Here is a 21,331-nt window from a genome sequence, read left to right on the forward strand (position 1 = left end):
TTTTTTATTTTCCCCTTTTTCTTTATTTCTTCTATGAGATATAAAATAGATCTCACATTCACATTCTATAGGTTAGAACTAAAAAAGCAAGCAATTATAAAATTGTAAATAATAAAGTAAAGAGAAGAGGAACAACACCAAAAATCTTATTTTTACGTCTTCTAAATTTTTTCTTATAAATCAAAATCAAAATAAGATGTTAATTCACTCCCGTTAGGAATTCAATCCCTTCAAAATAAGTAATGATTGGCATAGTGCTCCAAAACTAATTGTTACAAAGTTGAGTAGTTGACGAAGATAAACTTGGGATCATTAGGAGCAATCGAAACTGTAGCGGGAGGAAGAATTCCCGCCGCAGAAGAAAAAGAAACAATTGTACAAAAATGGGCTTTATATAGCCATTACAAAAGCATAGAGAATATACACTAATTAATTACAACAGAATAACAAACTTCAACTTATCTAACAGACCAACAGATCATAATAAATGCTAAGCTCTCTAATGGATAAAAAAATTAAAACTTTCAAATAACTGAATTTGAAATTTAGTGCAACCACAAGTATAGATACTAAAATTAAATGAAACACAAATTATAAGACTAACATAGTATTTTAAAAAACCAATTTATACCATTAAGCCTTACGGATTGTATCGACTAAAACTATGACTTTCATAGGGAGATATTATTTTACATATCCTTAAAATATCATGTAATTAGGAATTAGGAAATAGCTTGAGCAATAGCCTCTTTTTTGCCACTGAGCGAGAAAAGGTTCTCCTTCCACCCAAGCACTTACGGACTTACCATACTCTATCCTTCACCATATTAAATAGACGAGATTTATTCGTGAAGTTATGAGCCGGCATCCCAAGGTCCATAGGTACCCAAGGAATTCTATTTCCTCACCCCAAGAAGCTCACAAGTCTCATCAGCCAACTGCGATCTTACATTCTTGTTAACAAGGCATTCAGACTTGTCAATGTCGATTTTTTGTCTGAATGCTCTTTCATACACCTGAAGGGCATACTCCTGCACTCAAAGATTCACGTTTTAAGGACGACAAGACTATCATCAGCAAAAAAATAAGTGAAAAATTAAAGGGCAACGTATATTGAGACGAAGACCATGAATAAGGGACAGAGACTAGGCTCTATGAAGGAGGCTCGACAAACATTCCGTGCAGATTAGGAAAAGGTAAGGAGGAGATAGAGGATCCCTTGATTAAGACCCCTATATGAAGGGCAAATTCCCTCAGGGAGGGCTTACCATTGATAAGGACCGAGAAACAAATTGATTCCACACAATTCATAATAGTCCTCACTCATTCTATGTTGAGGTCAATGAAAAGAAGCATAGCATGCAGAAAAGGTCACTCAACCCTGTCATAGGCCTTGTTCATATCCAGCTTAAGGGCCACCCACCCCCACTTTTTTGTTATTTATATCATGAATGCACTTGAAGCCCATGGTAGCGTTGTTAGTGATTAACCTTCCCGGAAGAAAGACAAATTGATTATGTGAGATAATAACAACGAGAACTCTTTCAAGTCTACTGGCCAAAGATTTAGCAATAATTTTATAGCTTACGTTGCACGACGAAACTCTGACATATGTTTAGGCTTCTTGACTTTGGGAATCAAGGAGATGAGAGCTTTGTCTATAGGCCTCACATAGTCACCCTTGTTCAGAACCGATATCCCATTACAATATCTCACTGCTTCCAATAAAACATGACATGAACCCATGAGGATTTGCACTAACTAAACATCAGTTTCAAACTTCATGGACCAAAAACGAAGTATGCCCTTTGAAAAAATTATAATCTATCTGGACTAGTTAAGACCGATATTATAACTCATAAGTCATAAGCTATAATAAGTTATTTAAGGCACTTCAAAGCCCCTAAAATGTATAAATTGTTGCTTAGTAAATACTACAATTATTTCGAAGGCTTCATCTCTTTTCCCAACCAAGATTGTAAATCGTTCTGCCAATTACGGCAAAAAAAGTTATACCCTATTTGAGGGTCAAAATCCGTAAGAAAAAAGAAAAACAGAGAATAGCTTACATGGAATTTGGGAATTAAAGACCCTAATGCAAAATTCATCCCATGAATGCATCTAATTATCTGTGTTTCACAATCCCATCGTTTTCTTCAACGAAGAAATCAACGAGGACGCAGAAGAAATCCCATACAAATTTTCTCCATTAACATATTCTTCCACCATTTCCTTCACACACCTACCCGACAATGGCTGAAAATTGAACCCCCACTCCGAAACAAACTCTTTAACCAATCTCAATTTCGCCTCTTCCTCCATCTTCTTCCACTTTCTCTTCGTCTCCTCCGATTTTAGCCCTAGAAATTCGCACAGCTCTGTAAACAAAAACGCTCTGCTCTTCTTCATCGCCTCCTCTCTCTGAATCAAATTAGTGTTAATTTTTGCCACTTCCGTTGCAAGATCGGAGGCCAGATCCGCGTCGCTGAGTTTCTTTCTGCAGTACGTGATTTGGCGGGGCATTCGGTTCCGGAAAAGGGTCGGCGACGGCGAAGGTTGGAATCGGAAATTGTGAATCTCGCCACGAGGTGGACGGAGATTGATAGCGGAAATCATTTCAGGAGATTGTTGCTTGTAGATGATTCAATCGTAAGATTTGCAGCAAAAATAAAAATAAAAATAAAAATAAAAAAAGGGACGAGATTCGGGCTAAGGAGACTTAGAGGAGGGAGGGAGTTATTGAACCAAAATTCGAAGGTTCGGTAAGTTTATGCTATTTTACTTTCACTCTACTGTACTCTACTCTCTCTCTGTAGATTTGCTAATAAAACATCTCTACCTCTCAAAACCGCGAGGATGAGGAGGAGAGTGAGAAACGCAAGGCATACTTGGGTGCAATTTAGCAATTTAGTGCTCTAGAAGAAGTCATGACCGACCTCAATGCCCTAATGTCCGCCACGTGAGTCTATAAATATCCCAAGGGGCCTCATTCCTAAACAACTCAATTCACACAATTCAAGCAATTCTAAGAATTGAGTTAACAAACCTCTCCCAACTCATTCTTGTTCACTTTAAATTCTTCCATAACTGCAACACGTTTCCTTAGTTGAAAACTTTAACCACGTGATATTATGTATTTATAATAAAATTATGGTTCAATCTAAGCTTAATTGAACTAGTTCACAATGTTTACTACAAATAAATATAAAATTGTTCGAAAATTAATTGTTAATTGTTTTAAGATTGCGTCCATCAATTCATAACTAAATTTGGTATGTTTACGGTCGTTGTTACTGCTAGACAGTCTAATGTATCATTAACAGTAATATTAAATATGTAAGTTTACTATTGTAACAGTAACGATAACATTAATGGTTAGGGCGTTCTACATAAATATTCCTCAATCAGATTGTGTTCTTTAATTATTTAATTTGAAGTAGACCCATATAAACAACAATAAACGACTTAATCATCTATGACCACTTTTCATATTGTCATTGATTTACAACAGATAAACTCAGCGTAACTAAGATATTTACAAATATAGAACAAGATCATGGTATATGATAAGACAATAATGGTCTTAAACAACAATATTTTTAGTAGTTTTATAAATATTTTTTATGTGAATATAGTGCTTTTAATGTCCAACCTTACGAAACCAAGTTTAAATTATTGTTGAGTTATATTTGTATTGGCAATTCAATAAATTTGTACAACCTTTTCTATTATTATCATTATCATTATTTATTTAGCATTGAAAGAAGCACCAAACTAAAAGATAATAAAACACTACAAAAAAAAGGTTGTGTTTTAAATTGGAAAGTTTGTTGAACAAACAAATTTTAATTCGTCAAATGTGATTGAGAACTACAAACCTCACATGACAAGACTAAGCAAAGCATCTAGTGTGCATCTTTGTGATGGTTGGAAGGATGAGCACCACAGCTCATCCAAATTTACACAATGATAGATAAATTTTGATTCATCATTGAAGAAAAGCACCTTCAAAGTTACCACTATCTCCACGAGAGGATAAAAAACGAGCTTTTAAAAAGTCAACACCAAGTATATATCAAACAATACACCAAACTAGTATTCGTGCACTCACTCAAGGACACATTTTCTCCCAAGTCACATTCACAAGCAAGTGACAATGGTTTTGTGGGACAGTAAAAAATGAAGTTGGACGAGGGTACAAGGCCTCCAAACAATCCATACCAAACAATTGAAGGCGGAATTTGGCAACACGTCATTGAAGCAACTCATACAACATACAAAAAATCCTATGATCGGAAACCCCTGAGATTAAATAACATGCCACCCATGTTTAAATTAGTTGAAGTGATTTAATGTCATCAATGATCAGCCACAAAAAAAAAAAAAAAAAAACACAACAACATTAGAATCAAATAAATAACTTTAGATATGTCTAGACAACAAGCACCCATTATCTCAATAATATGATAAACACCCTTTTTAGGAGGTTGGTTCATGTGGGAACAATGCCATCAAAGTACCCATCTATCTCATTGGCCATCTTGATTGAGAAAAACTATTCTTTCAGGGGACCCAATATATCTTATCCTCCTCTTCCTACCCACTACCCACTTGTGGAGATAGACAAGATGTGATTCACCTCATCGTGCAATTTATCCTCGAACCAATGATCATTCGAATCTAAGTAGAGGAGACATTCATTATCATCGATTTGAATATTAACATCATCACCAATCGACCAACATTAACTATAGATAAGAAGACAACCACTCCAAAGAATAATACACCAAACAAACAATTCTTACAGCTTTTAACTCAAAGTAAATAGGGACAATAAGAACAATATTTAGATACATAACCAACCTATGTTGAACTCCATTTTCATCACAAAGGGAGACATAGAATAGGGCTAAAACATTTTAAAAAATAATTGAGTGAAATACGTAGAAAGAGTGGAGAGAAATATAAGCAAAAAGCAGGGTAAATATGTTGAATAGCAAAGCAAAGGAGAGTCACGTGCGTAGGTGCCTGGGGAAAGGGGTGGATGGTCCAGATCCAAAGTCCAGTTGTCGAATACGCCAAGTCCATTCATGGAAACCCAATAAACAAATCTCGAAATACAAAGGCCAAAACCAATCTCACCATCGCTGCGACATGACAATCAGTGGCACCGTCGCCTTTAATATTGATTTTCGGATTATATCTTCCACTGGTCAAACTCACTCTCCATTTCTTTCGAAACCCCTCAATTTTCTCCTCTTCCCCACCTCCATTTCCACCCCAATTTACCCACTTCTTGCTGCTCGCTCCTCCTCCTTCATCCCTTCTTTCGGTCAGCATCCACTTCTCCTCTTTGATTCTCCTTTTTTATCTTTCTCCTTGTTCCTCACACTTTTTGCTTCATGGGTTTGTTCAATTGTTGGGTTTCTTTTATAGTGTACTTGCATTTATTCTGGTCTATGGTTTTCTTGTTTTTCTTTACTTAAGCGGTTGCTCGGGTTTGACTGAGGTTGATCACATGTTGGGGTTTGATTTTACGTTGCCGTGTTGGTAGTAACTGTTGCAGTAATCGGACAAGGGAAATGGAATTGTTATATCTGTGGTAGTGACGTCTACAGACTGGTTTTAGCTCTTTCGAATTACCAACATTCAACTTCCGGCCTCTGGGAAGGGTTCTTTTTAAAATTAGTTGTTTAGTTAGGATTTTAGAATTTTCCTGTTGATTGATGTTTAACTGTTATGCATTATAGCTTTGACCAAAATGTTGGTTGTACTTATAAATTTTGCAACCATGAACTAAACTTTTGGTTGTTTTGAGTATTTGGCTGGCTCTGAGGTTGTGTTGTTATTGTTATTGCAGATATGGATAATGGTGCGGGTCTCAGTTTGTATCCACTACACCGTTGCAAAACAATTCACCTGGTTAGTATCAAATTTGAGATCTGCTTGTTTTTATATCTAATGAGTATTGCAGATGTGAAGCAGATTGTATTTGACTTGAAGGACATTCAAGATGGCCTTCTTTCTTGGCTTTTGCTCGCAAATCAAGGGCTCTTATAAAACAATACATCCAGGTCAGGCATGCACAGGGGATCCACAATGTTGATGGAGATAAGAGTTATAAAGCATATATGCGTCCTGAGTTTTTTGATGCTCACATTACTCAGCTTGGATGGCAGCAGGTCAGAATGGGTGCTATATGTGTATGCTATATGTGTATATATATATATATATACACATATATATAAGTTATAAAGAAGATAAAAGAAGAGTTAACAATTCTTCCAGGATAGAATTAATGATATGATATCTTTCGACTGTTACAGATTGATAATTTGCGTAAGCATGTTCATGCATCCGGTCTTTCCAGGAAGATTGATTTGGTTGTAACATCCCCTTTGCTCAGGTATTAATGTCACTAACTCCAGTTTCTTCTTTGCAAAAGTTTGTGTAAAGCCTACTCGTCATTTCTCATATTGTAATCTTGCTCTCATTTTTAGCCTCTGCAGTAGTTTAAGATGGGAGCACCAAATGATTATCATATCTTTTTTAACAAATAATTGTAGTTTACCGTAGAATGAAGGTTAAGTTCAGTCACACATCCGTATATCCATTCTTTCTGTCTCCCCCATTTTTGTCCTTGACTATCTAGAAGAGTTATAGTTACTTCGGGTATTAAGAATGGTGGAATTCATCCGAGAGAATTTGCTGATGGTGATTATGTGAGACATGAAATTCCCATGATTTGACTATCAAATCTCAGTAGCCCCTAATTTAAATTGATTAAACTTAGTTAGAATGGGGATTTTTAGAAATAGAAGATTTTAATAACTGAAAAAGAAGTTTTAAGGTGCGAAAAGAGGAGAGATGAATATGTTTGTGCCTCTTTGAATGCAAAGTCAATGCGTTAATGTTATGGATTCCTGAGAACACGTAACCATCTTTGGTTGGCTTAGTGGTAAAAAAGGAGATATAGTCTCAATAATTAACTAAGAGGTCATGAGTTCAATCCATGATGGTCACCTTTCAAAGAATTAATTTCCTATGAGTTTCCTTGATACCCAAATGTTGTAGGGATAGGTGAGTTGTCTTGTGAGATTAGTCAAGGTGCGCTTAAGTTGACACAAACACTCATGGATATAAAAAAAAGGGAAAAAGATTCCTGAGAATGCATTTTCCTCCTTTCGGTGCTTGTTTTTAATTGTCATGTATTTTTTGCTGGGAAGTTAATGTTAACCCAAGTTAGATCTCTAACAAATTATATACCAATATGGAAATTCTGACAAATTTTGCTTATGGTTGATTATCTTTAGGACTCTACAAACCGCTGTTGGAGTATTTGGTGGCGAAGGTTATACACCTGGAATGGACGTGCTTCCCCTAATGATTGCAAATGCCGGCAACAGTGCACGAGCTGCAATTTCAAGTCTAAACTGCCCACCCATTGCTGCTGTTGAGCTTTGTCGTGAACATTTGGTATGTGATAGTTAAATTTAATTCTTGTCATCTACGTTTGTAACTTTGTGTATGCTGCAACTGTTCGGGTTTAAATTGCTTTATGATTTAGAAGGTAAATGATTTAAACAGGGGCAGGAGTTATTAACTTATTTGGCGATAATGATGCGTACAGCCTTTTGTTTGAGCTTGTTATTCAATGCTACTAATATTAGAAATCTCCTTATCACCTCATACACAAATCTGTATGAGGAAATTTTTTATTTTATTTTATTTTTCTACATATTTTTTTCACGATTAAGTGTAAAGCATACAACTTTGACTCCTCCCAAGTGTTCGTTGATTACTAATTTGTCATAGCTTCGTTTTCTCCTGTTTTCTTCTGAAGAAGCTATTTAGCAGAGACTTATTATTTTCGATATATTATATTTGTAGACTGTAGTTCTTATGTGTGTTCTTTATATCTTATCAGGGAGTTCATCCTTGTGACAAGAGAAGAAACATCAGTGATTATCAATTCCTCTTTCCTGCAGTTGATTTTTCACTGGCAAGTACCTGAGATACTGTAATAAGCTGGGAAATTTGTTATTTGTAATCTTTCAGGAAGCTTTCATTTCTTTTTAAGTTTTTCATTCAAGAAGTTATAACAATGGTGGATGAGCTACGTCGTTGTTGGTTAACACACAAAGTTATATGCAGATAGAAAGCGATGAAGATGTGTTGTGGAAGGCTGACGTTAGAGAGACAAAGGAAGAACTGGCAGCCAGAGGATTGCAGTTCCTGAATTGGTGAATCTATTGTTTATTGGACTTTCTTCTTTTTAATCTGATTTCTTGAGACTGTCTGGCTGACATAAAAAAATGTGAGCAAAGGGAATGTTTGCGTACAGCCTGCATATCTGTCTATTTAAATGATTAAGGACAATCCAACAATAAAACCATGGTGTTGAAATGTAGTCAACTATTTGTTTAGCTTGATTGGTAACAACATGACCCGTTTTTCACTTCTCATTGGCCGTAAATTTATATGATGATTTATGTTTTTTGTTACAAAATCTTGACTCATTTGGTGGCTGGATTGGTGGTTGATAGTTTACTTTACAGCAGATCTCAACTATATGGTTGAAGACATGTCTAGATAAGATAAACAGGATAAAGCACACTGTATAATGGTAACTTTGTCAAATGTTATTATGCTTAATTTATTAAGTAAAGTTTGAAAATAACAATTAAGCGGAATAGCCTTTAGCTTGCCACCTACGTTTTCTATACCTAGCTGCATGCCACAACCATCATCTTCATTGTTGCTGTTCATTAGCAAATATGGATTTTTTTGTACTTGTTGGCTAGAAAGCCTCTAGAGTCTGGGGGCAGGCTTGTGCTTTAGAATTGACTATAAAGCTTCTCTCATTTACCCATGGTGTTTCTTTGTTCTCGCTGGTTGGTTGATAACTGGAGTATTCTTCTGTACTTGGTCTTGGGATTTCCTGTTCCGGTTTTAGCTTCTCTTGTTGACCTTGTTTTTGTTTGCTTGCCCTTTATAGTTCTTTTCATTTTTCTTCACAAGCTTGTAATGTGGCAAACATACAAATTTGGATTATTGTGTGATAAATCATTATGGTTTATTTGACATTTCTTACCATCGTGAGCAAATTTCTTTCACTCTCTTGATTATATTAACCATTCCCCTTGACTTTATAATTAGATTACATTTCAACAAAAAGGTATTACTCTTCGTTGATATTGAACATCTCAAATTACCAGTCTATCAACTAAAATATCAACAAGTGGACATAACTTTTTGCTCCAGGGTAGATGGAACATTGTAGAATAAAATCCTTCCACTGATATCACCTTTTTCGTTAATTAGTATAGCATTTTTGCTCATTTCTTGCAGGTTATGGACAAGGAAAGAGAAGGAGATAGCCGTTGTAACTCATAGTGGATTTTTGTTTCATACCCTAACTGCTTTTGGAAATGACTGCCACCCGTTGGTAAAAAAGGAAATATGCAAACAGTAAGTGAACTCAAATACACCTTTACTTCAAATTATTAGTTCTATGTTTGAAATTCATCAACATTGACTTTTGTGTCTGTAGATTTTCAACTTTTAGCATTATTGTGCATGCTGAACTCGATTCTCATTAACGAAGTCAATCCTTTATCAGATGTCTTTGGTTTTGTTGTGTTTAAACCAAAATATTTCCGCCAGCGTGGGAGAGTGAAAACTTCCCCTGAATATTAATGGAAAATACATTTTCTTTCTTGTAATGTTTTGGTACCTGCATCAGCCATTTAGAGCATCAACTTTTCTACCTTTTTTTTTTCTTTCTTTCTAAATGGGATCTCTATTTTCTTCGTTGTTTCAATTTCTTAACCATGACTTACATTCATTGATTTTGTTTCTTGGCTTGGCTACGTTGACGGGCTCTTGATTTGGTAGCATTTGAATGTCATCGACTCTTTAATGATGTGTGCCAATATCTACTTGCAGTTTTGCAAATTGCGAGCTTCGGTCTATTGTCATAGTTGATAGAAGGTGAGTTTAGCTTATGAGCTTTTAAGAAGAAAAGAAAAAAGAAGCCTGCTTCTGATAATCATATCTCTTATGCTGCCAGTATGGTCGGGTCAGATTCCTCAACAACTAATTATCCTGGAAAGGTACCTTCGGGGCTGGATATCCCTAGTGATGCTGTGGATGATAACAGTGTGAAGGAAGACAAACAACCAATTGATCCCGAACCAAAGGAACACGAAAATATGTAAGTCTGATACGGCTATAGACAGAGGGATATTCAAATGTTGAGGTCAATTATACAAACAAGTATTTTTGAAACTGTCTTATCTAGACTCATCGCAACACTTGTATGTCTACTTCAGATATCTGCGTCTCAAGAAATCTGTGCTTTGAGGATTTCTCCAATTCAGAACAAGTGACACCCATTTCATTGATGTAGAACTATAAAGTCTACACTTAACATATGGGTTTCCTTTTTCTTTTCTCACATTATTTGTTGGATTCTGTTTTCTTCGAAATTATAGACATCCAAGACAAAATAAAGAAGAATACGTGGTGAAAGAATTGATATAGTGGTTGCTGGAAATAATTTTTGGCTATACCCCTGAAAACTAAAATAAATTCCATAGATTTTTACAGGTTTTGTGCCAACTTCTGTGGTGGATTTTATAGATTCTAGAACTGTTTCTTAGTGAGAAATGTGTGCAAAAATGTGAACAAGAGCTGGTCTTGATATATAGCTTAGATAGGTTTGAATTTTCACTATCGCACGTCATTAGTAGTAGTGTTACTTCATTGAATAGAGTTAAGAAGTTGTAGCATCAAGCTTGATTCGGGAAAGAACCAAATTTTAAGAACACCTCCATCCAAGTTGACAACCCACTTGAGACTCTGGATAAGAGAGAGAGGTGTTTTATAGCTTTTGGATGGATTTACGTTTGAATATGACATTTGAGTTTGTGCTTTTGGCATTCATTTGATTTTCCTTCCTGTAATTTGATTTGACTTCTTAATCCTTTTCAATAGTTTCTGTTGGAAGTGATGAATTTGAAGAAGGGAAATAATATCATACTTAAATAAGGACCATTTGACCACTTTTTAAGTGGTTAAAAAGGTATTTTGAAACAGAAGATGATTGTTTTTAAGCTATTAAACATCAGTTTTAACTCATCAAACCCGTGCGTATGTGTATATTGTGTCATTGATATTAGCTGGTCTGGTGATGTTCGACTAGGTTTTCGTATGAAAATTAGACAAGTGACTCCAAAGCTTAAAAAGCAATTCTAGTCCATAACTTTTTGTAAAAGTAGTCCTTAAATTCTTGGACTTTAGTGTGTAACAATTTAGTTTATTTAATTCTTATGGTAAAAATTTATATTTAAATTTAGTGAGATATTTTTTTGTAAGATAGTATAACAAAAGCTCAAAATTATAAGAAGCAAATTGTTATAAAGTAAAGTTTAGGATTTAGGCAATGTTATTTAATTTAAAGTTTGTATCAGTATATTACCCACATGTATGGGTAATTTAGTTTAGAATAACTTCTCTGGTAGTAGCAATGTCAAAACTAGGCGTAAAAAAATGGTTAAAATAATCTCACCCTCCTCAAGAACTTAACTTTCCAAAATTTCAAAAAGCGTCTTATAATCCCTTAATTTCTGGGTTCTATTTTCCCTTTACTACTAAACCATATTTTAAAACATAATGGCGACTAAAAATTGAGAAAAAGGAATATAGTGCCAATTTCAATCAATAAAACACACAACGATGAGAAGTTAATAGAATCTTCAATAAAATAACATTGACTTTTTATTATTATTATTATTATTATTATTATTAAAAAAAAGAAAAAAAAAAAGAAAATTTCCCATTTAGATGCAAAGGTCTATTTTGGTATTTTTAATAAAAGCCTGAGGAAAGGGGAAAAACATTAATTAAAGCTAACACCCCCATTCATCTTTCACTATCCATCATTACTCCATGAGTTTGATTATTATTAATATATATATTTGGATACTTTATGTATCATTATTTAAAATAAAAAAGAAAAAAGAAAAAAGAAAAAAAAGGTTTACTTGAATACAGAGAATTAGGATAAAAAAAAAAAAGAGAGAGAGAGAGAAGGTGAAGTTAAGATAAAAGAAGATGATGGTAAGTTTGAAGTGAGACTTGTTAAATGAAAGGTTTATTATATGAAGATAATGAAATGAAAGGAAAGAAAGCGTGAGTAGGTGGTGGGTGTAGAGAGATTAAGATGTGGTGTTTAAATAGAAGAAGAGGGGAAGGAAGAGTGAGGTGAGGTGAGGTCTGAGGCCACACCATCTTTATTTTTTATTTTTTATTTGTAAGGAAGGAAGAAAAAGGAAAAAGGAAAAAAGGGAAAATGAGTAGCAAGAGAGTGAAGTTACAAAAGTAGCCCTAACATTGACTAAGGGAGGTAAAAGGGGAAGGGAAAAAAAGAGGGGTTCGTTCACACGTTTAATGGCGACCCCACCAGCTGGAGCACGGGGCCCACAGCTCAAGAGAGCAGAAAATCAGCCAATCGCCTTTCGGTCGACATCAGCAAGATGTGGGCCCCCCCCCCTCCAGAAAACTCAATAAAAACTGAGTGAATTATACGAAACCCTAAATGCACGACAAATTCGGCCCAAATTCATCCTAAACGCATCTCCCCAAATCTCACCCCCATCTAACGATCATCGCTCCTCCACGTGCACGTGGGTTTAGATCTTTGCCGTCCATGCCAGGTCATTTGGTCAATTCACCGGCACGGGAGGATCACTTTACGCCCTTAGATTGCTATTGGAAACTGCATCGACGGTCCCGATTCTGCCCGAAGTTTTTCAGGGCAGATCTCCACGCCTTTAAGAACAGACCCTAGCCCCTCTTCTTCTTCGCTCAGAAGTCAGGATCAACCAAAATCCTCGAACCCTAGCGCTGCACCGTGTTCTTCTTTCGTTTTTTTTCCCTCCTTCGATCTTTTTTCTTTTTTCTTTTTTGTGCGGCGGCGCGTGAGGTTCTTTTGGGGCGCGTTGGAAACTCGTTCCGGGAGATTCATGTGTAATCCTTCAACCACATTGGGAAATACTCGACGGATCCCTGTCGGTATCCTACTGCAAACTTCGGATTCCGTACGGGAATGGCTTCCGCCGTCTTAGCTAACCGAAACGAAGCCAATTGGCCGCAGCCGAGAGGTAACGGTCGCGGTACGGAAGAAGGATTCATGGGTAAAGTTCCTTTTTCAAACCCTAACCCTAAATTTAACAAGAAACAGTTCCAGGGCGAGATGAATGGTTTTCAGATGGATGATTCTCCGGCTGTGACTCAATCAGCGTCAGATGATGCCTCGTCGATCAATCATCATCGCAGATTGTCCAACGGCGTCGATTTTAGTCAATACGTGAGCTTTAACGTTTCATCGTGTTCAAGAAAGGAGCTGATCGAGCTGAAAACAAGGTTAATCTCCGAGCTAGAACAGATACGGCAATTGAAAAGTCGAATCAATTCGGGTGAACTGCATTCCAGACCAAAACATCAGAAAAAAATCTCAAAAACTTTGGGAACCAAGCGGCCTTTGCCAACGTCTAGCAACGGTATGGAGTTGAAACGGTCTAATTCAGACAACGGAAATCTGCTAAAGGCTTGTTCGCAAATTTTGACGAAGCTCATGAAGCACAAACATGGCTGGATCTTCAACAAGCCGGTCGATGTGGTTGGGATGGGCCTTCACGATTACTATGACATCGTCAAGCGTCCTATGGATTTGGGATCTGTGAAAGTCAAGTTAGGTAAAGATGCGTATGAATCACCGTACGATTTTGCTTCCGACGTGAGGTTGACCTTCAAGAACGCGATGACCTACAATCCCAAGGGCCACGACGTGCACGCCATGGCCGAACAATTACTTATAAGATTTGAAGAATTGTTTCGACCTGTGGCCGAAGCACTTGAAGAAGAAGATCGGCGGTTCTGTGGCTATCAAGAAGAGTTGCCAGCGAGTTCATGGAATCATTCAGAGGCTGAAAGGACGGTGAAGAAGGACACTACACAGAAGCAAATTGTGAAGAAAACCGAGCCAATGAAAGCTCCGTCAAGCTCTTCTAACCCGCCTATGATGCAGTCGCCTGTTAAAACTCCATCGCCTCTACGAGCGCCGCCCGTAAAGCCGCTAAAGCAGCCAAAACCAAGAGCTAAAGATCCTAATAAGAGGGAAATGACCCTAGAAGAGAAGCACAAGTTGGGAATTGGGTTGCAAAGTTTGCCACCAGAGAAAATGGAACAAGTTGTACAAATCATAAAGAAGAGAAACGGTCACTTGAAGCAGGATGGTGATGAGATTGAGCTCGACATTGAAGCCGTAGATACAGAAACTCTATGGGAGCTTGATCGGTTGGTTACAAATTGGAAAAAGATGATGAGCAAGATCAAACGACAGGCTCTTATCACTGCAGCATCTATGAAACCCAATGGGGTAAATTACTCCAAACATTTTTATTTCATTACTGAGTTTCTTACGTACAGCCATTGTTCCTCTTTACTACTTCCAAATGTTCATATGTATTGTGAATGTGAATTATGGCAGGTTATGCCTACCCCTGAGAAAATAGAAGTGGGTTCCGAAACAAAGAAGCAACGGAAAGGGGAAGCCGGTGAAGAAGATGTGGACATTGGCGATGAGATGCCCGCAAGCAATTTTCCACCAGTGGAGATCGAGAAAGATGCCGGAGGAGGCCATGCTAGCAGTAGTTCCAGCGGCTCAAGTAGTTCTAGCAGTGATGATTCTTCCTCTTCCAGTGGTATAACCCATCTCTGAAAATCCTGGATATTTTTGAGATTTGGGATTTGTTTCCACTAGTAGAGGTTAACGGGGTACTACAATCCTTGCAGATTCAGATTCCGAAGGCAGTTCTTCTGGGAGCGATTCTGACGACAATGCACAATGAAGCGGGATATGACGAACAGGAAGAAAAGGGTCTGAAAGAGATCGAAAATGGAGAGTTGCAAACCCCTCTCGCGCTGCACGGAGTGGACCGTTGGCCAGAAATTTGTCTGAATGAGGTATTGTTATATCTCTAAATTTGTTTAAAAATTCTCGTTATCTCATTAGCTATTACACAATGTGGATCAATGCTGATTAGATTAAAACCTTTTTAGGGCTGTAAAATCTTCAGAATGTGGAATAGAGGCTTCACAATGGGTTGGAAGTCTGGCAGTTTCTGCCTCGCTATGGCTCTTGAAGAAGGCAATAACGTAAACATCAACTTGAAGAACCTAAACAAATGGAGAACGAGGGAATGGAAAGATGTAGGTGAAGGGAGGATGATAGGGCAGAGGAGAGACCGGTGTAGGAATGTAGGAGAAAATCAGGTTTAGAATTTGAGGTTTTTTGTTTTCTTTTTTTTGTTTTTTACTCATGTGTGTACACATCATTACACTTTTTTTATACATATGCTTCAATGTCAATCAATGTGCAAAATTTTGTGGGTTTGAAACTTCGATTCTAATATATGACATACTTCTTTATTCCTAGATAACTTTACTAAATCAAAGCTTTTTTTGTATATCCTTTTCCCACTTGTCTTGCCCTTGAATCTAGGGAGGCTGGATTAACACTTCAATGTTCATTCGTTGTATTGTATTTTAATTGGTTTTGAAAGTTCTTCTGTCTGACCGTTGATGTAGTAGATTGGAAATTTCAATAAACTTAAAACATGCCAGGTTTGAATATATATATATATATATATATGTACATGAGGTTGGAAAAGGAATCTCAAGAGAAGAAGGCCCCATGTGGCTTTTATTATTCGGCTGTAATATGAAAATTCCTTGGAAAGAATATGGCCAAAAACTTACCACCAAAAGACTTAAGTTGTGTCTCTTGGTTGTGTGTCCCACAACACAACACTTCATTCATTGTTAGTATTTTCAATTTTTGTTTGTTTTAATCTCTTTTCTTGCCATCGGGGAGATCACACGCCCTGCACGTGCGTCGAAGCTATAGGATAGGCGATGAAGAGCTAAAAACCCCTTCGGTAATCCATGATTATCATCACTCCATGACTCCGCCTTTGGAAGTGTAATTTACATAGAAATGTTGGGTGGGGATTAGAGAAACGTGTCTTGAGTGAGAGTTTATTCACCAAAAAAGCCTAAACTCAGAAACATGGTTTAGAGAATGAATCCCCTTTTAATCACATCCAAAACATTAAGGCAGTGACTCAAATCACTGTTTACCAATGAATTCAACGAAACCAAACAACAAAATTACCGCAACTATATCGGGAACATTCTAAACATATTCCAACCTCCACAGCACATTTAGATACAAAATCCGCTAAATTTCTTAGTCCTACCACGGAATTATGATTAGAGAGAACCTTTGATTGTAAAAAGAAGGAAAAAGTCTGAGCCATTGAGACAATCGAAGCCTTGCGTCTTTAAGCTTATTTCTTCACCTCTTCGTACTCAGCTTCAGATGCCTGTTCACCACCCTGGGATCCTCCTCCAGCGGCACCACCACCTGAACCACCAGCCATGTGCTGACCAATCTTAGATACAGCTTTGTTTGCAGCATCCAGTTTTGACTTGATCTCTTCGAGGTTGTCTTCTGACATTGCCTTCCTCAAGTCTGCCACTGCATCCTCGATTTCTTTGGCAACCTCACTTGGTATTTTCTCCCTGTACTCACCCAAGCTTTTCTCGATGCTGTAGATGGTCGTATCCGCACTGTTTCTGATGTCAATGAGAGCTTTCCTCTCTTGATCCTTCTGGGCATGCAGCTCTGCTTCCTTGACCATTTTGTCAATTTCATCCTCTGAGAGTCCTCCAGAAGATCGGATCGTGATTTGTTGTTCTTTACCAGTGGACTTGTCCTTTGCAGAGACGGTAACGATGCCATTTGCATCGATGTCAAATGTCACCTCAATTTGAGGCAATCCTCTTGGGGCAGGAGGAATTCCAACTAACTCAAACTCCCCTAGAAGCTTGTTGTCAGCAGCCATTTCCCTCTCACCTTGCAATACCTTGATACCCACCTGAGTCTGATTGTCAGCTGCGGTTGAGAATACCTGCAATGCCGGAGGTTCAAATAATTATATAAAAGTATCCACAAGCAGAGAATTATCGGCTTCAACATACGGTCGTTCTAATAAGATAAGCAACAGCAATAAATGCTTATTGTTTAGACTACTTTCTATAACTCCAAATCCTACTTTATCAAGCCAATGACAGCCATATACTATGTATAGTAAATGCTGGATACGGAAGGTACTCATCTTTCTGAAAATGTGGGGACAGGAAAGGAATAATTTTAGACAGAAAGGTAGTCGAGAGTAGATTCTACTTTTATGCTACAGTTTTGATGAACATTAATCAACGTGCATACACTAAATTAGGTGATAGGGTTCAATGAATTTACCTGACTTTTCTTAGTTGGAATAGTAGTGTTCCGACTGATCAACCTGGTAAAGATACCACCAAGTGTCTCAATACCGAGAGAAAGTGGGGGTAACATCCAGAAGAAGCAATTCTTTGACATCACCACGAAGAATGCCACCCTGAATTGCAGCTCCCATAGCAACTGCTTCATCAGGATTCACTCCTTTGCTGGGGCTCTTCCCAAAAATTTCTGTAACAACCTCTTGTACCTTAGGTACACGAGTCATTCCACCAACTAAAAGCACTTCATCCACTTCTTTGATAGAAATACTGGCATCCTTCAAACAATTTTTACATGGGGCCTTGGTCCTTTCAATTAAGTGGTTGACAAGACTTTCAAACTTCGACCTGGTCAAAGTGATGTTCAGATGCTTTGCACCGGTTGAATCAGCAGTGATAAATGGCAGGTTAATTTCAGTCTGTGATGTGGATGACAGTTCAATCTTTGCCTTTTCTGCAGCTTCTCTAAGCCTCTGCAAGGCAAGCCTGTCCTTTGTAAGATCAATTCCCTCAGTTCGCTTGAACTCGCTCACTAGGAAATCCAAAAGGGCGTTATCAAAATCTTCTCCACCCAAGAATGTGTCACCATTTGTTGCTTTCACCTAAAATGAGGTCATAAGTTAGCACAAAGCTCATAATATTAAGAAACAAATAAAAATTAAGAAGGTAAAACACGTTAATTAAAAAATGAAATACAGAAAATCTATACCTCAAAAACCCCATTGGATATCTCCAAGATGGAAACATCGAATGTGCCACCACCAAGATCAAAGACAGCAATAAGGCCCTCCTTGTTGTTCATTCCATAAGAAAGTGCAGCAGCAGTGGGCTCGTTGATAATTCTAAGAACTTCCAAACCAGCAATCCTGCCAGCATCCTTTGTTGCTTGTCTCTGTGCATCGTTAAAGTAAGCTGGAACAGTAATCACGGCCTTGGACACACTCTTTCCAAGGTACGCCTCAGCAGTTTCCTTCATCTTTGTTAATACAAAAGCACCAATCTGGCTTGGCGAGTACTGCTGTCCATTGGCTTCAACCCAAGCATCTCCATTTGGAGCTTTGACTATCTTGTATGGCACCATCTTCATTTCCTTCTGCGTCTGAGGGTCATCAAAGCGTCTACCAATCAGACGCTTGGTTCCAAACACAGTATTTGTTGGATTAGTCACTGCCTGTCTCTTTGCCGGCGTTCCTACAAGCAGTTCACCTTTCTGATTGAAAGCAACCACCGATGGTGTGGTCCTAGCTCCTTCTGAGTTTTCAATAACTTTTGGATTCTACAAATATATAACCACAATCAGGGACGAATAAAGAGGACACACTCAAGCCTTCAATGAACCACGAGTACATTGCATGCTAGACTTACCTTCCCTTCCATGACAGCAACGCAAGAATTGGTGGTACCCAAGTCAACACCAATTACATCATTCCCAGCAGGTTTTGAACTGCACAAAGAAGACAACGTAAATATCAAGCAACAATGGAAACCAACAACTAATTAGTGCGAGTAAATAGAACCTGAACGGCCTGGACAAACTCGCCCATGAATGACTAAGGTGAGAGTTTCCCCACGACGGCTTGGCATTACTTGTCAACTGCACCACCATACACACATAAGCATTTAATACTGAGAATTCTGGTTGTGTATATCTAACTCATTAACTAATTGATTGACTGTTAGCCATACATCGAAGCCATAAACAACTGCCCCGGGGGGGGGGGGGGGGGGGGGGGGGGGGGAGAACGGGTTACAATGATGCGAAGTTAATTGAATAACTAATTCGTGTAATGAAAATATTATGGTATTACCACAACTAAATCCACATCTTCAAGCTTCTAACTAGTAATACATTAACATCACAGCCCAACAAAACAATTAACAAGCATCTGCTAATTTCAGCTGAAACCTTTAAAAACCCGATGGTAACAGAAGACTCTTCGTGAATTTCTCGCCACGACATTTTCATCCCCATACAACAGTAAATAATCGCAACAATATACGCTACACACAGATCCAACGAGACTGAAACGTTAAATGATCAGAGCTCGTATAATCATATTCCATACCATAACTAAAACCGAAATGATCATTCTAAATTATATTATTACACATAATTATTTTTTTATAAACAAAAACCCCCAGACATACAGATTAACAAGCACAAGTAGCTCCCAGATGTATAAAATCAACAAAAACACAAAACACAAAACACAAAGACATCGAGCCAAGGATCGACCGACAGCACAAAAGAAAGAAATGAACAAATAGAAAAAGGAGGATGAATGAAATCAGACATACGGATCGGTAAGCAGAAAGGGAGGAGGAGGCTAAATCGCGACGTCGAAGAGAACGGAGGAGGACGCCGGTGGCCATGTCGGAAGGCAATTGGTAGAAGAGAGAAATGAAAGAGAGGAAATAGATTTGGGCGCTGTGAAGGGTTTAGGGTTTTTGGTGTAAGAAGAAACGGAAGAAGGGTTTTTATGTGAGGCGGTGATGGGAAGTGGAGGATGGTTCTAGCAACCGTTGGTCCTCGTGGAACATTCTAGATCTCACCATCTAAACCTAAACCTAAAAAAAGCCCAACCTTTCTCTTCTTAAATATAATTCTACTTTGTCATTCAATTTTTTGTTGAAAAAAATTGGTACATTGTTATTGTATTCATTTTCTTAAAAAAATACTTTACCTCCTTCTTTATGCTTTCCAAACATAACTATTTCATTCTTATATTTTAGTTTGTGATGATTACTGATTTGATATTTTCAATTTTCCAAATTATGAGATTAACTTATTGTATTTATGACTGATTTTATTAAGTACAGTTGATTAATTAGGAGATATGAGTCAGCAGATTTTTTCCTTGTAAATAAAATAGGTTCTAAAATAATAGTTTGATATTCGTTTTTGCTCCACGCTTTTGCATTTTTATTGTTTTTTAATCAAATAAAATCAAAAGACATCTTAATATATAATTAGAAGTCAATTTTTAATCATTTAGGTTATATTCAAAAATCACTTTGAAATGCTTATTTCATTACCGTCGTTCAATTTTTGGTTTCTTTTTTTTCGCACTTTTAAATAAAATCTAATCTCATCAAATTTGGTTTTAAATGTTTTTTTGCTGAAAGTTTGATTTGAAAATGACAAAATCATAACAAATATTTTAGAACTATTTCTAAAACTCCAATCTTTTATATATTATAATAAGACTTTTTTTAATAGAAAGAGTGAAGAGTTTAACCTCTAATTATTATTAAATATTATTTTATTAAGTTATTAGAGAATCAAACTTTAACTACTTCCTCTTTAATGAAAAAGTATAGTTTAATTTTGTTCGAATTGGCAATGTAGCGTACTTCTAAAAATGTCAAGTTGATTTACTATCCATCATTTCATCCAAATCACCACATTTGTAGTCATAATTGTAAATTTGAACATTGTCACCCCCATTTAGTAACATCTGCTTTGCTATGTCCTAAAGTTTCCATTGTCATGAGAAACACTTAAATTAAATTCTAATACCAAAAACAAATGTTGAAAAGCTACATTAACTTTCAGGGGGCGTTTGGGGGAAGGGTTGAGTTATGAGGGTTAGGGTTATGTAATCCAACCCTCGTTTGGGGGAAGGATTATGTAACCCTAGTTTTAGCCCCTTAACCCTTCCTCAAATCCTTTTTCAACACTTCTTAACCCTTCTTCAACTTTTTCTCAATCATTCTTCAACACTTCTTCAACTTTTCCTTAACTCTTCTTCAACTCTTCCTTAATCTATTATAACCCTACCTACATAACCTTTCTCCCAAACACATCTTATTAAAACATTATCATAACACTTCCTTCATAACCCTTCCCCCAAACACATTTTATCATAACACTTCCTCCATAACTCTTCCCCCAAACACATCTTATCATAATCCTAGGTTT

The 21,331-nt window shown here is 37.2% G+C and overlaps 3 protein-coding genes and 1 non-coding gene across 8 annotated transcripts; 2 read left to right on the plus strand and 2 right to left on the minus strand.

Annotated features, from left to right (window-relative positions):
* Positions 1-610: 610 nt before the first annotated feature.
* On the minus strand, positions 611-3,118 carry LOC103494847 (uncharacterized). Its single transcript, XR_007822331.1, has 2 exons — positions 2,070-3,118; positions 611-1,715 (listed from the first exon to the last, which is right to left on the minus strand). It is a non-coding gene; the product is annotated as an uncharacterized LOC103494847 (transcript).
* Positions 3,119-5,030: 1,912 nt separating this feature from the next.
* On the plus strand, positions 5,031-10,459 carry LOC103494848 (phosphoglycerate mutase-like protein 1). Of its 4 annotated transcripts, none has more exons than XM_051087488.1 (11): positions 5,031-5,332; positions 5,861-5,922; positions 6,075-6,182; positions 6,327-6,406; positions 7,314-7,476; positions 7,928-8,006; positions 8,159-8,243; positions 9,352-9,471; positions 9,949-9,993; positions 10,073-10,216; positions 10,335-10,459. In XM_051087488.1, exons 1-11 carry the CDS (start codon positions 5,155-5,157, stop codon positions 10,363-10,365), a joined length of 1,095 nt encoding a protein of 364 aa, XP_050943445.1. In that variant the 5' UTR covers positions 5,031-5,154; the 3' UTR covers positions 10,366-10,459. The 4 variants fall into 4 exon arrangements, with proteins under 4 accessions (XP_050943445.1, XP_016901561.2, XP_050943447.1 ...); XM_017046072.2 differs by having other exon boundaries at positions 5,117-5,332; positions 7,928-8,002; positions 8,155-8,243; XM_051087489.1 differs by having other exon boundaries at positions 5,132-5,332; positions 10,073-10,459.
* A 2,393-nt stretch (positions 10,460-12,852) lies between these two features.
* Positions 12,853-15,464, plus strand: LOC103494849 (transcription factor GTE7). 2 transcript variants are annotated; one of them, XR_007822332.1, is made up of 4 exons: positions 12,853-14,443; positions 14,555-14,768; positions 14,860-15,030; positions 15,127-15,464. XR_007822332.1 is itself a non-coding variant. In XM_051087491.1 (3 exons), exons 1-3 carry the CDS (start codon positions 13,112-13,114, stop codon positions 14,913-14,915), a joined length of 1,602 nt encoding a protein of 533 aa, XP_050943448.1. In that variant the 5' UTR covers positions 12,853-13,111; the 3' UTR covers positions 14,916-15,464. The 2 variants fall into 2 exon arrangements, 1 of the variants encoding a protein (XP_050943448.1); XM_051087491.1 differs by having other exon boundaries at positions 14,860-15,464.
* A 675-nt stretch (positions 15,465-16,139) lies between these two features.
* LOC103494850 (heat shock 70 kDa protein, mitochondrial) lies at positions 16,140-19,935 on the minus strand. Its single transcript, XM_008456224.3, is given in 7 exon segments — positions 16,140-17,039; positions 17,390-17,476; positions 17,478-18,011; positions 18,119-18,685; positions 18,775-18,853; positions 18,927-19,003; positions 19,708-19,935. Coding segments are annotated over 7 exon segments (2,043 nt in total). The 5' UTR covers positions 19,783-19,935; the 3' UTR covers positions 16,140-16,415.
* Between the last annotated feature and the right edge of the window lie 1,396 nt (positions 19,936-21,331).

This window comes from Cucumis melo, chromosome 7 (assembly GCF_025177605.1).
Source record: "Cucumis melo cultivar AY chromosome 7, USDA_Cmelo_AY_1.0, whole genome shotgun sequence".
Taxonomy (NCBI): domain Eukaryota; kingdom Viridiplantae; phylum Streptophyta; class Magnoliopsida; order Cucurbitales; family Cucurbitaceae; genus Cucumis; species Cucumis melo.

Coding starts and splice junctions, on each gene's coding strand:
- LOC103494848 (XM_051087488.1), top strand. CDS start 5,155: ATGACAATCAGTGGCACCGTCGCCTTTAATATTGATTTTCGGATTATA. Junction 8,007..8,158: donor AGTTGATTTTTCACTGGCAA/GTACCTGAGATA, acceptor ATATGCAGATAG/AAAGCGATGAAGATGTGTTG. Junction 8,244..9,351: donor GGATTGCAGTTCCTGAATTG/GTGAATCTATTG, acceptor CATTTCTTGCAG/GTTATGGACAAGGAAAGAGA.
- LOC103494849 (XM_051087491.1), top strand. CDS start 13,112: ATGGCTTCCGCCGTCTTAGCTAACCGAAACGAAGCCAATTGGCCGCAG. Junction 14,444..14,554: donor CATCTATGAAACCCAATGGG/GTAAATTACTCC, acceptor GAATTATGGCAG/GTTATGCCTACCCCTGAGAA. Junction 14,769..14,859: donor TGATTCTTCCTCTTCCAGTG/GTATAACCCATC, acceptor CAATCCTTGCAG/ATTCAGATTCCGAAGGCAGT.